Source organism: Protopterus annectens, chromosome 1.part0, assembly GCF_019279795.1.
Source record: "Protopterus annectens isolate FY-2018-M chromosome 1.part0, PAN1.0, whole genome shotgun sequence".
In the NCBI taxonomy this organism is placed as follows: domain Eukaryota; kingdom Metazoa; phylum Chordata; order Ceratodontiformes; family Protopteridae; genus Protopterus; species Protopterus annectens.
In genome coordinates, this window is record NC_056725.1 from 550797290 (window position 1) to 550813265 (window position 15976).

General features: G+C 42.6%; 1 protein-coding gene across 1 annotated transcript in view; it reads left to right on the forward strand.

Moving 5' to 3' along the window:
- The window catches only part of SMYD2 (SET and MYND domain containing 2), a 762982-nt gene that overhangs the window by 212525 nt on the left and 534481 nt on the right, over positions 1 to 15976 (forward strand). Inside the window, exon 4 of the mRNA XM_044061287.1 lies at positions 5382 to 5442. Coding sequence (XP_043917222.1) covers positions 5382 to 5442 — 61 coding nt within the window. The remainder of the gene's footprint in view (positions 1 to 5381; positions 5443 to 15976) is intronic.

Sequence of the window (15976 nt, forward strand, 5' to 3'; positions counted from 1 at the left end):
ACTTGCAGATCTCTCCGCACCTATCCATCCTCCTAATAAGGACTCTAGGACCATGGATAGGTATGGTAAGCGGATGTTCTCTCAGCAACCTTTGCTATGCGCGCTGAACTATTTATGTCACTTCACCAGACTCCAAAGGGATATCCTTAAGGAGCTAGGTGAAGTAGTACAGGATCCCACAGCTGCAGGGGCTCAAGAAAAATAGCTAAGCAGCTAGGAACCCTTAATTCTATTGTTAACTCCTCCATGCGACTGATATCATATGCAGCAGATGGAGCAAGTAGGGCAAGAGGTACAGGTGTGGCTCTTAGACGCCAAGCCTGGATGCGGCTCTGTAATTTTGCAGATCCCTTTAAGGCGTCCTTCACTAACTCTCCCTTTGATGGGTCAGCTTTGTTTGGCCCTCAAGTGAAGGAAACATTGACCAGGTGTTTGCAGGACGGCAAGACTCTTTCTGTCAGGGGTCCGTTTTCCACCCCTTCTAGACCTTACCCTAAAGGACAGAAGGGTGGCAAAATGTGGTTCCGCAAATCCCAAGGAGTCACGCCGGATTCACGTGGACAATTTACCCCTAGAGGCAGAGGGGTAACAATAACAGATGCCGCCTAGAGGCAGAGGGGTCCACAAAACCAGGGAAGCAGAGTGCCTCTCTGACAAGCCCTTTCAGCATCCCTGAGATGTTGCCCGACTGTCCATCCTTGGAGGCAGTCGGGAAGACTATCGCTGTACCCAGAAGCCTGGCTTTCCCTAACTCAAGACAGATGGGTACAGTCAATCATATCCGAGGGTTACAAAATTCCTTTCGAGGAAACTCCCTTTTCTCACTCAAATTCCCTTCCAGATGTTCCACCCGGTCTAAGGGAAATTGCAGAGTTAGAAGTTTTAAAACTTCTGCAAAAAAGAGCCATTCAGCCAGTTACAACAGATCATTCAGAGCCCGGAACCTACTCAAGATTCTTTTTGGTCCCCAAAAAGACAGGAGACTGGAGACCAATATTGGATCTCAGCAGACTCAACAAGTCTGTGAGAAAGACAAGATTCCGAATGGTCACACTTCAGTCAATTCTGCATTTCTTACAGAAGGGCAACTGGATGTGCTCAATAGATCTTCAGGATGCGTACTATCACATAAAAATTCACAGACGCTCCAGAAGGTTTCTCCGCTTTCGGCTGGGGTCCAGTCATTTCCAATTCAGAGCCCTGCCCTTTGTTCTCACTACAGCCCCCAGAGTGTTCACCAAATGTATGGCAGTGGTCACGGCTCACCTGAGATGTCAAGGATTCCAGGTGTTTCCGTATCTCGACGACTGGCTCCTTTCAGCCACCACCAGGCATCAGCTTCTTCAAGCCAGGGATTACACAATAAATCTTTGCACTCAATTGGGCATCTCGATCAACTACGGAAAATCCTCCTTGTTGCCCTGCCAGTCTATTACTTTCATAGGCGCAAACTTAAACACTGTTCGGATGTCAGCTACCCTCACAGACCAAAGAATCTCAGATATACAAGGTCATGTGAGAATCATTCTAGCCAGCAAGAAAGTACAAGCCAGAATGTTTCTAAAAGTGTTGGGCCTTATGGCTGCGGCCATTACCCTTCTTCCCCTGGCTCGCTTCTATATGCGCCTTCTTCAGTGGATGTTGTTCACTCAGTGGTCTTGCCAACAACTTCCGATGCGTCACCAAATACTGGTGACACAGATTTGCAAGAATCATCTTACTTGGTGGATTACTTCTCCCCAGATTCACCAAGGCAGACCCTTTGTACCCCCAACCCCGGTAGCCACTGTCACTATGGATGCCTCCCTGATCGGGTGGGGGGGGGCATTATCAGGGCAGGATGGTTCATGGGACATGGCAACCATTCGAATACCACCTGCACATAAATGTCCTAGAGATGAGAGCAGTGCTTTTAACGTTGCAAGCCCTCAACGACTTTCTTCCCTTGCGGCCCATCACAGTCCACACAGACAACATGTCTGTATTATGGTATATCAACAAACAGGGCGGAACCAAGTCTTACCCCTTGTGTCGAGAAGCTCAGACTTTGGCAATGGGCGATCTCCTCTCATCGGTTTCTGGTAGCAACGCATATCCCTGGGAAAACCAACATTTTAGCGGACAGATTGAGCAGAGCTATTCTCATGCCTCACGAGTGGTCTCTCAAACAATCTATAGTGGAGGAGATTTTTCTAGAATGGGGTCGCCCATGTTGCGATCTTTTGCTACTCCCCAAAACAGCAAATGCCCAGACTTCTTCTCTCTCTTCCCACTGCCAGGCCATCCCCTCAGAGACGCTCTGACCCAGGATTGGCCCCAGAGACTTCTTTATGCCTTTCCTCCTTTTCCTCTGATCCCACAAGTAATCCAGAAAGCCACCGTTTTGAGAGCCAAAATGATTCTCATTGCCCCTTATTGGCCTCGACAAATTTGGTTCCCGTTCCTCCATCATCACCTCTTGGTGCAGCCGTGGCATCTGGACCCAGTGCCAGATCTTCCGATTCACCAATCGGGTCAGCTGCACCAGTCTATTCCTTCTCTCAACCTCACAGCATGGTTGCTCCACTTCCTTCCTTAGCCAGGCTTCCTATGATCTCTAATCCTGTTAGAGACATCATAGTAGCATCTTTAAAATCCTCTACTAGGAGGATTTATACTAGCAAATGGAAACGTTTTTCTTATTGGGCAAAAGCCAAAAATATTGATCCCTTCACTGCTCCAGTACAAGCAGTTTTGGATTTCTTAGCAGAAATTTTTCATGCGGGCTCCTCTTCTTCCACGGTCAAAGTTCAGTTGGCCGCTATCTCGAACTTTCATGTTGGGTTCGCAGATCACAACATTATGTCCCACAGGCTTTGTAGAGCCTTCTTGAAAGGAAATTTTCTCCTGAAACCTCCAATCAGGAGTCCTCCTCCTCAATGGGACCTAAATTTAGTGCTGACATCCTTGATTCTTCCTCCCTTCGAGCCAGCTGTTTCATGTTCCCTGAAATTTCTTTCATGGAAAACTTTATTCCTGGTTGCTATTACATCGGCTAGGAGGGTGTCTGAACTTCATGCTTTATCTGTTCGCCCCCCCTATTTAGTCTTCCACAAAGACAGAGTATCATTGAGAACTAATCCGACCTTTTTGCCTAAGGTCGCCTCAAAGACTAATTTGAATCAGGCGATTGACCTTCCTGTATTTTTCCCAAACTATTCAAACAGATCGGAACAAAAATTGCATTATCTTGATGTCCACCGCCAACTTAGATATTATTTGGACAGAACAAAACAATTCAGGAAATCTGATCAACTCTTTGTTTCTTATGCTGATAACAAGAAAGGCCTTCCTGTCTCAAGTAACCTTGTCTAGATGGCTTTCTTCTGTCATCTCTGAAATTTATCAGCTCAGGGGAAAACAGCTGTGCTCAAAACCTAAAGCACATTCAACCAGAAGCTTAGCCACTTCCACAGCTTTTCAAGCTAGACTTCCATTGGACACTATTTGTGCAGCAGCCACTTGGGCCACTCCTCATACATTTGTTTCCCATTACAAATTGGATTTGGCCTCCAGGGACAGAGCCAGTTTTGGCTCTACAGTTCTCAAGGGTCTGTTCCATTGAGCCACCCAGGATAGAGGTGCTAGGACCGGTCCCATCAAGCAAGAATGAAGTTAGATTGACAACTTAACATTGAGAAGTTATGTACCTACCATAACGCTCCATGTTAGTTGTCTTCTCGCCTTCTTCCCTCTCTCCTCCTTCCCCCAGGCCTGGACAGACCTTTCTTTCTTTCTACAAGGAAGTATGCTTCTGAAGACCATACAGTGCTGGTCCTTCTACCATCCTTCAGGGTTTTTTCTCTCCTTCTTTCTTCCTTTTGGAAGTTATTATGCTAGGTGCTATTGCCTGTTGTCATCAAACGAGATCTGGGTACTTACCGCCTTGCATCATGGGATATGGGGCTGCCTCGAGCTGGTAAAAGTGACTCTCGAGCTTAGCAAGTGCCGAGTCAGAGCCGAGGATCGGCTCTGAACCCATCAAGCAAGAAAGAAGGCGAGAGAAGACAACTAACATGGAACGTTATGGTAGGTACATAACTTCTCATTTTCACTTCAAGAGTTTTAATATAAAGAAAATAAAACGAGTACAGGATCCAAGTGAGCGCTTTCACGTTCAAAAAATGTTTCATCAGACTTCAACACCAACACAGTACTCTGCATCACCTTATATATCATTCATCTGATCCAGACTGTAACACTCAATTCAATTAAAAATAAAAGGTACATGCACCTATAACTTAATTAGAATATATACTAGGAACAATAACACACATGAGTACATGCATACATACATATATATATATATATATATATATATATATATACACATATGTATATGTATGTATGTATGTATATATATATATATATATATATATATATATATATATATATATGTATATATATAATGTGTGTGTGTGTGTGTGTGTAAATGTATAATATAGTTACTTATGTCTTGTCAGGGCTCAACCTCCCTCATTCAGTTGACATGAATGCTCTGAAAGGCTTGGCAGTAAACCCTGTGTTTTTAGGCAGCTCATCTTGAGCTACCTAACTGCTTGAGGGTGTGGAAGGTGCCCTGAAGCTTTGAAAGCCTACCAGGTGGTACATCTTTGACAGGGTATTAACCCATATAGTTAAGGTTGCTGCAGCAGTTATCATTCAAACATCAGGTATATATATACACAACTGGACTTTACTTCTGATGCATCAGTAGAAGTACAAGGGCAAACCAACTTCAGTCTCAGCACTGACTGTAACTGCAGAACCAGTCAAACATAGGAAAACCTGTTTTTACTTTTAGTGGCATAGTCTAGTTTGACAAGAGTCAATGGCCTTGATTAAACAAACACAATGATCCATGCTCTGTCATTGTTAACTAATGGTAAATTGAAGAAAAGTGATGTTTTTTTTCAAAGTCATTCAGGTGGTGAACATTGTAATTTCTCAAACTAATATCTATCAGAATTAAAGAAAATATGACTGAACATTAAGGTGTGGTAGTAGCCTCTGGATGAAGTCTTATGTTAATTCAGTGAAGTATTATGTGTATAACTTTATATGTGAACTTTATAGGATGACAGTAACCCAGATTATCAGGTATGGCTGCCTTAATTGTTCTGAGGAGCAACACGAGGGATATGCTGTTGTAGAACTTATCCAGGGGCATGGAGGGCCACAATGAGCCTGAGATAATCTATTTATGTTTACGTGACTTTGATAGTGTCTCAGCTAGGACATTTTTATTTCATTGCTGTCTGATGTCTTATCTTTTGCTACTGTAGTTAAAGATAGCATTCACAGCCTTATAAGTAATAAAGGTGTTTATTTTTTAATTTCAGAAGATGACTGTAGAGAGGACACCATCAGAACGATTACTGTCTGTTCATGAGTTTGAGTCTCGTAAGTAATTATCACTTTAAGTAATTTTTTTAGTGGGATGGGTGAATGGTACAGATCAGACTTAGAATTCTTACAGAATTTATTTCAGGTAAAATTCCTGCGTTTCCTGGAACTGTCAGTAGGTTGGTCTTAGAGAAACACATGGATACTCCACTGTGGTTTAGTAAGTAAATGGTTACTTCTTAAGGTATACGGGGATGCATTTGCAAGCATGGTTTTTGGAACACTAGTGGATAATAACTGCATTGGGCTGCTTGTTACATAAGATGATACTGTTGAAGTTTGACTCAACATTTGTTCATATCTTTGTTGATCAGATTTGTATATGGTCATGAAGGCTGTTTTGGTACTGCTGAAATTTACTGAGCAGTTAACGCATGCAAAGCAAATATATTTTGTTTAGTACAGCTGGTCATGAGGTCTGTACTAAACTACCACAGTAAATTGCACTCGGCTTTGTAGTCTCATACAAAAGAGGAAGAGTATTGGGTGCATGTTGGAAATAAACCATATGTGTGCAGCTGTAATGCCCAGAACTGTGCTAAATAAGTGTCAAATCTTCTTGTACCTTTCAGAATAAAAGTCATGATTCACTAAAGGTTTGACAAGGGTAGATTATTATGTAGTAAATAGAGTGAAGGTAGATATAGTCAGGTAACTGTTAAGTAATCCAACAAGATTCAAATAAGTCTTGTATTACTGAAACTGACTCAAATGATGGTGCTGATAAACTCAACCAAACAGAAGCTTTTTAGCTGAGGACTTCAAACTGAATACTCAAGACTTCTGTAGCTTTGAAGACTGAATTAGACTGTCCTTTTGTAACTCCGAACTATTCTTTCCTCTAAACTTCTGAACTGAATTTCTGAACATCCTGACTTATGGATTCCATGGCTTCTGAACAGTCTTCTGTCTTGAAAGCATGTCTGTTAATATGAAAACATTGTAAATTTCCTACCCAGTTTTACACAGCTCCTTAACCTTGATTCCCAAGCCTTGTACCATCTAAATAAGATATTACTGTAGCGCTTGTCTCCAGATTTTCTTTTTTTTTTTTTTAATATCTTCTGCAAGGTCATTGACATACAGCAAAAAGTTCTGCACATTCTGTTATGTCTCATCCTTATTCAGTGCTTTGACTTGAGGTCATTCACTGAAACATTCCTTTCCATTGAAACTGCATGTGAACATGTGAAATACAAAATGAAACTATAGGTCTGCTTTAATATGGCTGCATTTCTAGGTCTTTGCCAAGAGAATACTGTGTATTAATGTAGGATTTCTAACAGAAATGTGTTTATGTGAGAACTGATCTTACAAATCCACATGAAATTCCTGAACTGGGATTTATTTCTGTAATTACTTTATAAACATGTTAATATAGTCTGCAAAAGATAATCTAATGATCAGTACAGCTAATATAGAAACTGTAAAATAATTTCTTTTTATCTGGTAAATAAATTTTAAATTTTCATTTTGAACATTCATGACCTTATAATCATTCTGAAATTTTTCTTGATGTCTGTTATCTTTGTGATTTAATTTAACTGGGCAATTGGTATTACATATTCTGTGTAACAAGATCCATATTAATTTGGTAGTAGCCATTTATGAATTTTCTTTTTCCACATCTTAGTCATACTTACCGTTTACTGTATTAATTTGTTTTTTTAACTCTTCAACTAGATTTGGTATTGTTTCCAAATAATCCTGTGTATTTACATTTTAAATTGCGATGTGCTGTAATAGTAGAAATGTATTTACTAGAACCTATATCTTCTGCATTCCATCTCTGTGCCTTTGCATACCATGTTAGTGTCCTTTTAATTTTCTTGTCTAATGTACAATAATAATTACGTAAAGTGCACTTTTTTCTGTAACAAATGAAGCTTGACCTGTTATGAAGTGAGTATATTGAATAACTATCACTACTTATTCTTTAGGTAATTTTATAATTTGCCTTGATAAACCTGTTACAAATAATTCTGCCACTTTACCCTTGTTTACTGAATTATGTGAGCTTGATGTAATTCTGCAAAGTTTGCCCTGATTGTATCTGCATACTGTTCATGTATGTTGTATAAAGGCCAAGTAATACTGTTAGAAATGTATTGTACTGAACATCTGAAATAAATGAGTGTTAATCTTGTATTCTAAAAAAATGACTGAAATGGATTCTAAAGGAATACAGTACAGTTTTGTACCTACCATAAATGTAGATGTTCGAAGATCCACATTGCTGCAGTCATAACTTGTGGGTAGTCCGCTGTCCCGTCGCGGCGGTCCAATACCAATTAGGGCTGGCGGGGTCATGGCGCGCAGATCTGACGCCAGCCAAAGGCATGGTATTAAAGCGCATGACCGCCATATCCTCAGTCTTTCTTGCCCCAGATGTCAGAAGGCTAAAAAGAAAGGCCACAGCCAAAAAGAAAAACCTCCAAAACCCATGTACAAACAACCTCTACCACCCAAACCATACAACCACTCCTAAACCACAGAGGGAAGGAGGGGGGGTATTGACTGCAGCAATGTGGATCTTGAACATCTACATTTATGGTAGGTACAAAACTGTACTATGTTCTTCATCTCACATTGCTGCAGTCATAACTTGTGGGTAGAATCCAAAGCAAAGGTAAAGGGAGGCTGGCAAAATCATAAAGCATTGGGAGCTGCTAACATGCCCTGTAAGACTGCAGTGGCAAATCCAGCCCTAGATTTGGAATAAAGAGGGAGATGGTAATGTTTAGAAAAAGTGTGCACTGAACTCCAAGTAGCTGCCTCCAAAATATTTTTAGTAGCTACACCCCTTAAAAAAGCAGTAGAAGTGGCAGTAGCCCTAGTGGAATGAGGACTGATTCCAGCCGGAATCTCCTTACCATGATGAGAATAACAAAAAGCAATACAATGGCCAATCCACTTAGAAATAGTTTGTTTTGAAACAGGTTTCCCCTGAGAGGCCAAAGCAAAAGAAACAAACAATTGTTGAGACTGTCTTAACCTTTTAGTCCTGCTCAAATAATAACGCAACTGCCTGTGAATATCCAAAGTGTGCAAAATTTTCTCCCCTTTATTTTGGGGATCAGCATAAAAAGTAGGCAAATGAATAGATTGGTTCAAGGCCACATTTGAAACCACTTTAGGCATAAAAGTAGGAGTACGCAGTTAGCGCGAGAGATACCCTATCCTTATGAAAAATCAGGAAGGGTTCAACTGCCATTAGAGCCTGTAATTCAGATACCCTTCTAGCAGGCGTAATGGCCAACAAAAAGCAGTCTTCCAAGACAAAAACTTTAACTCAGACGTAGCTGCAGGTTCAAAAGGAGGTAAAGTAAGCTTTTCCAATACAAAATTGAGATCCCAGCAAGGAGTAGGAGCTCACGCTGGGGTCTTATGTTCTTTGCCCCTCTAAGGAATTGCTTAAACAAAGGATGAGAGAATAATGGTGGGTCACAGTCATAGTGAGCAGAAATGGCTGCAGCATGAACTTTACAGAGGAGAAAGACAAACCCTTGTCTAATAATTCCGAAGATATTGAAGAGAAACACTCAAATCAGGCCTGGAAACATCAAAGCTCTTTGCTTTGCTCCAAATAAAAATCTCCTCCATTTATCTGCATAAACTTTCCTTGTACTAGGCCTTCTAGCCTCCAAAATAACATTCAAAACTTGTTAAGGAAGCTGCATCTCCAGGTTCTAGAACAGAATATGCCAGGCTGTGAGATGCAGGGACTGAATCCTGACATTGAGGAAATGATTGCCTGCCTGAGACAAAAGGTGTGGAATTGAAGGCAAAGGCCAAGGAGGCTCCCTTACTAAACTCCTCAGCAGAGGGTACCAGTGCTGTCGAGGCCAATCTGGAGCTATTAGAATCATGGAGGGCTTGTCTTGTCTGACCTTCAAGAGCACCTTGGGAAGGAGAGGCAGAGGAGGAAAGGTAGACGCGGAAGATTTCTCCAACTGAATGATAGAGCATCCACTTTCCAAGCTGTTGGATGAAACATCTTTGTGCAAAACTTTGGCAACTGGAAATTTAGTGGAGAAGTGAACAGATCTATGTCTGGAGTCCCCCATATCACTGTCAACTGTCGAAATACATGAGGATCCACTCCACTCGTGGGGATCCACCATCTGTCTGCTCAAAACATCTGCTAATGAGTTCTGTGCTCCTGGCAGAAACCTTGCCTGAAGAGTGAGGTGCAAACTGAGAGCAGTCTCCCACAAAACCATAGCTTGCCTGCAAGAGGTACCGAATGGGTTCCCCCTTGTTTGTTGATGTACCACATGACAGTTGTGTTGTCTGTTTGAATCAACACTTCTCCTGGGTGAAGTAGATCCTTGAAAGCCATCAATGCAAATTGGACTGCTAACATCTCCTTCAAGTTGATATGTAAATGTTGAAGTCTGGCAGGCCACGTGTCTTGAACCCATTTTCCATTGAGGTGAGCTCCCCAAGCCTTGTCCGAGGCATCTGTCGTTAAGATCTGACTCACCTCTGGTCGGGTCACAGAGAGTCCCTTGTTTAGGTGACATTCCTGAGCCCACCACAAAAATTCCTTTTGAATGCAAGGTATTATCTGAATGACAGTGTCCAGATCGTGGCAGTGTTGCGTCCATACATTTTTGAGATACCATTGTAGCTTCCTCATATGCAGTTTGGCATTGGGAAGCACCAGAATACAAGATGCCATGAACCCCAAGGCTTGAAGGACTGTCCTTGCAGTCAGCCTGGACCGTAGAGACAATTGTTGGAAGTAAAGTGTAAGGTTTCTTTGTTTGTCCAGGGTCAAAAAGACCATCTGTGAAGCTGTATTCAGTCTCACACCCAGAAAGCACATTTCCTGAGAGGGTACTAGACTGGACTTTGTTTCGTTCACAGAATACCCTAGGCACCTTAACACTGCCATAACATACTGTAGATGGTGAAGAAGCTTGTTTTTGTCTTGAGCAAGAATCAGGCAATCGTCCAAATAAGGATAAATTTGTATTCCTCTTAACCTTAAGAAGGCTATCACCGGAGCCAGAACCTTTGTGAACACCCTGGGCGCAGTAGATAAGCCAAAGGGCAATGCAGAGAACTGATAATGTAAAGTCCCAGCCCGAAAACGCAGGTATCTCCTGCAACTGGGCCTGATAGGAACATGAAGGTAAGCCTCTTTGAGATCCAGCGTTACCATCCAGTGATCTTTGCCCAACAGAGGCAGAAGTTGTTGCAACGTCAACATTTTGAATTTTGGAATGTCCAGGTATGTGTTGAGGATAGATAAATCCAAAATTGGCCTCCAAGTGTTTCCTTTCTTTGGTACAAGAAACAGGCGAGAATAAAATCCTAGGCCCACTTCTGACAGAGGGACCTGCTGTATAGCCCCATTTGAAGAAGTAAAGAAATCTGTTTGTGAGCCTCTACCCTTTGCTGAGGAGGAACGTCTGGCATGCCCTTGAAAGGAGGCAATGTGTGGAAATAAAACTTGTAGCCTCGGTCTATAATGTCCAACACCCATTTGTCCTGGGTGACTAAAAGCCAATTTTGCTTGAAGAGTGCCAACTTTCCTCCCAAAGGTGCTGCCAGACAGGAGGGATCTGGCAGCTGAAGATGCAGGTCATTGGGCCTGTTTACGAAAGGACTGGCCCCTGCCCTCACCTGTAGATTGTGCAGGGGAACTCCACGTTCTAGGCCTGAAAGAACTCTGAGCTCTGCCCCTACCACGCCTAGATCTGCCCCTAGACTGTAAATCAGAAGAAGGGTAAGCCCATCCCTTAGTAGGCCAATTCCTGCTAAACTTAGGGGCTGCACCTGCAAAAATCTTTAACAGTCTGCATAGACTTAGCCTTGTCTTCCATTTTCTTCAAGACAGACTCCACAGGAGAACCAAACAAAACTTCAGACTGTAAAGGAGCATCTAAAATTCTAGCTTTAACATGCTCTGACAAATTCTGATCCTTAAGCCAGCGCCTGCGAATGCCTACTGATCCAGTGGCAGCCACCCTGGAAGAAGCCTGTAAAGCATCGAAACCACACTGCAAAGAATGCTTACCCACCTGATCAGAGGCATGAACCAAATCCTGTAATTCCTTACACTCTATGCCCTCTGCCAAAGCATCTACCTTAGATTTTAACTGAGTAAGGAGAAAATTCTGGTACTTCAACATATGAAACTGGCAATTCAAAGCCCTCATTGCTAGAGTGGAAGAGGTGTACACTTTCTTACCCCACCTATCCAAAGCTCTAGAATCTTTATCCATAGGAACTGGATTCTTTACAACAGAAGCCCTGACACCCTTAGGTCCCTGGCTAATAGTTTCTGGGTCAGCCCTTGGGCTCTTATACAGATATTTATGAGCCTCAGGCACTCTGTAATACCTATCTGGTTTAACTGGCAGGAGGCAAAGAGTCTGGATTAAGGGAAACCTCAGAGAAAAGATCCTGAACAACATCCAAAACAGGAGGTATATCTAAGGGCCTATGTTGTGGTAAAACAAAAATTCCCTAAGCCTCTTCGAATGAAATCCTGGCCTTCCCATTTAAAATGCTCCCTCATAGAATGCAGGGTTTCTGAAAAGAAAAATCCTCTGGAGGAGAAGCAGAAGGACTGGAATCCCCTGCCTGAATCAGAATAAGGAGGAAAATCCTGAGTGTCTTCAGTCAAGACTCTGAGTAATCTGAAGCCTGCTCCAAACATTCTACCTCTGGCTCCACCCTAGGCCTCTTATCTGAGGGGCATAGAACCCCTGATTAAGGAAATTAAATCTTCTGCCATTTTAAGCATGTGTTTTTTTAGGCACAGAACCTGCAGAACTAGGACTGACACCTGAGGAAGGCAAACCAGGCCTGCCCTTAGAAGGTACCTTAGAGACAGAAGGAGAAGGCCTAACCCCCTTAGGCATAGAAGGGAGTACAGCAACCTGAGAGGCCCCCTCAGCCTGACCTGACTCCTGAGAGGCCACATCCTGCAAAATTAATGTCTCCCCCTGAGACTCAGCTGAAACCTCGGCTGGATCTACAGATTCCACCGTAGTTTCTAAAGAACCGCGCCCGAACGGACGACGATCCTGCTTGGACTTAACGCATTTTTCTTGCGCTTCTTAGCGGTAGCGGCGCCGGAGGATCCGACGGCATATTGTAATTACACCGCCATCAAGACAAGCCTAGCGCAATCTAACCCACGCTTAATGGTGCGCTTATTAAACCTAGCATAAAGACACTCTACCCACGCCGTGCTCAGGCCCCAAACAAGGAATACAGAGAGAGTGGTAATCCCTATGCGTATCTGTTTCCCACAAGAAATACAATTATTCACTTTTTCTGACATCCGAATTAACTGAGGCAAGAAAAACAAAATATTCCCCAACGGGTACTTAGCCCAACTTGGTTTCGGTCTGAAACTCAGAATACGAAAATTTCAGAATGCCGAACGGCACTTGCAAACGCTGCTTCTGCTTCGGACCATGCGGCAAAAAAGACTGAGGATATGACGTCAGTCATGCGCTTTAATACCATGACGCACTGACGTCAGATCTGAGCGCCCATGACCGAGGCCAGCCTAATACTTTGGTATTCGGGCCGACCGAGGACAGCGGACTACCCACAAGTTATGACTGCAGCAATGTGAGATGAAGAACATCTGTTATACCTGACATTTGAAATGGTTTCCAGAATATAACATTCATGTACAGTTAACACTGAAGGATTACTTTTTCCTGCCAGTAATATCTGAACACAAATAAAGCCATAGTCTGAAATTTAGTACTATATTTTTGCCATACAGTGCTCTGAAAGCATAACATGAATATGAAATTCAGCTTGAAATGCTTTGTGTTGTGACATCATTTGTCTGCATGAATTCACATCTGTATCTGCATATCTGTCTGTATTATTCTTGCTTTTAACTGTAATCTGCATGAATGCACATCTGTACTGTATACACGTCCTAACTCTTGGAGTATTTTTCTCTGAATAACTGAAACAAATTTACATGAATTCATTTAGGATATTGTTCATGTACTGAATAATCTATGTAGTTAACTACATTTTATCTATATTAAAAAAAAAAGCATTGAAAAAACAATAAGCAGGTTCACGCACACTTAGGATTTTCACTTCTGGCTTTTCTGTCTGTTCAGTAGCCATGAAATTTGACTTGTCCACCACATCTGTTGCCAGGCTTAAGCCTTATTCTTTATTGCCCCATTCATTACTGAGGTACTGAAAAAGCCACCTCAGAGTCCTTTATTGTCCATTTTCAAGTCTTTCTCATACACTGGTTTGGCCTCTAGGCCTTCCCCATTCCTTATGACAAGGCTGTGTAGAGACATCTTGAACTTTTAATAAAGCTGTAACTGCAGTTCTTTTTAATGCAAGAGCAATTTCTGTGATAGACTTGTCCTTCTAGTATAATGTATGTAAAAATACAAAAAAGCAGGTTGTTGAGAAAAACAGTTGTAACAATTATAAGATGATCTGGAGGTCTTTAGCATTACTTATTGCACTGACTTTAACTGTACATTTAAATATATACATTTTTCCTGCCTGAAAAAAAAAACTATGATGGTATTAAATAAATTCTTATAGGTCTGTAACCAAACTGATAATGTGCTATAATGAAATAGAAAGCCTGTATATTTTATAACTGAATCAAATGGAAAGCTCAATGGCATTTTCTCCCTGTCATTAACTCAAACGAAACTAAAGTAATAATCTCACACTATACTAAGTCATCTGATATTGTTAATCCTCGTTCATTCCTTATGTATGGATATCAGTTCCGACCTCGGAACCGAGCCGACCATCTTGTAAGCTCGCGTCAGCTACAAATTCTCGAGCTAAACTCTTACCCAGAATTCCCCTCTCCCTGTTACCTCAGATTTCGTTTGCTGCATCGCCATTCGGTCGTGTCAAGCTGCCTCTCTTGAGCTAAGTATAGATATTTGTTGTCAAACTAGTCTAATATAACCTTTTCTGTCAGAAAAGTTTCTAATTTGTTGTCTCTTACCCTATCGCTTTTAGCGACTATATTTTCTTGAGTTTTTTCAGTTTACTCTGCACTTTTTACCGCAAGGTATTTTCTCCCTTACCATCTTTGGTAAACCCTTCCTTTTTCATTACCTTTGGGTATTCTTTCGTACCAGCTGGTACCCTTTCTTCTGTCTCCTTTTTCTATCATGGCAGATAAAAAAGGTAGTCCAGGATTTAAAAGGTGTTCAGATTATGGACACAAATTACCTACATCAGATGCACATGCTTTGTGTGTTTATTGCTTGGGGGTGTCTCACTTGTCTGTTGACCTGACCTGTGGTATTTGTAAAAAATTTTCCAATAGTACTTTGAATGAAAGGAAAAATAAGTTGTTGCTGAAGGGACTTCTTAAATCTCCCTTTTCAGAGGCTATTTCTGGGTCGGAGGCTTCAACCCTTCCTAGAGCCCATAAGAAAATTTTGGATGATCCTACTAAAGCCAAGTCTTTGACTTTGTCCCCGGCTGGGGACTACTGCCAACCAAGACCTAAGAAGGCTAAAGTTTTGGCTTTGGAGCTCTCTGTCGGCCCCAGTGCTTTCAGTGCCTAGAACTTTGGCACCGAGGCCTTCGGTGCCATCAGTGATCTCGGTTCCGTCTACTGTAGCCTTTACTATATCGGTACCGAGGGGCTCCTCGGTTCAGACTGCTGCTACTACTACATTGGCGCAGACTGTTCAGTCCACGCAGGCCTTGACCACGTCGGTTCCGACATTTTTCTTGGAACCGACTCCTCAGGTATTGGCACCAATTTTGTCAATTCCGGCTTCGGTACCGACAACCACTTTGGCACCGATCCTTTTGTCAGTGCAGACTGTGACCTCGGCACCAATGATTTCCTTGGTGCAGACACCCATAGTCCAATCTCTGTCAGCACCGTTGTTCTCAATGTGGATTGGTGAGGTGGGCACCGAGCTTGTCTCTTCTGTGGACAGACCTGTTTCTCCCTCAGTCTCCGTGAGGTCCACTAGAAGCCTTTCTGAATACGACGTGTTGCGTCTTGTTGATCAAGTGCTTCTGGCCAGAGGTATCCCACCCCCCAGGACCTATCCTTCCTTGGGAGGTGATCACCCATCGCCAAAGACACCTTCATTGCCTTTGAAGTCCATTGATATAGCACAGTCTTCCCCCTCTACGGTTCCCTTTATGGATCTCACTAAGGAACCGCAGTTGCCTTCATGGCAGGAGAGTCTTGCTTCGACTCAGGATGATAGTTGTGACACGCGTAATTTATTTCGCAGCCACAGGGTCGGCAGGCTGAGCCACTTAGGAGAGGGGTGACCCCTGTCCTGGATACTCACCCCTCTTCAGGTGGACCAGCCTTCCAACTGATGGAGAAGATTCTGGCTTCTGCTGGCGATACTTTGCTGTCTATCTCCCACCCTCTTCTGGACTGCTGTGTTCACAAGTCGCACCTAGTGGACACCGGGCGCAAGGGCCTCAGGACATATTCCCACAGGAAACACCCTTTCCGTTGTCTTCCCCAGCTTCCCCCTCTGAGGAAGTTCACTGGAAAAGTTCATGCAAG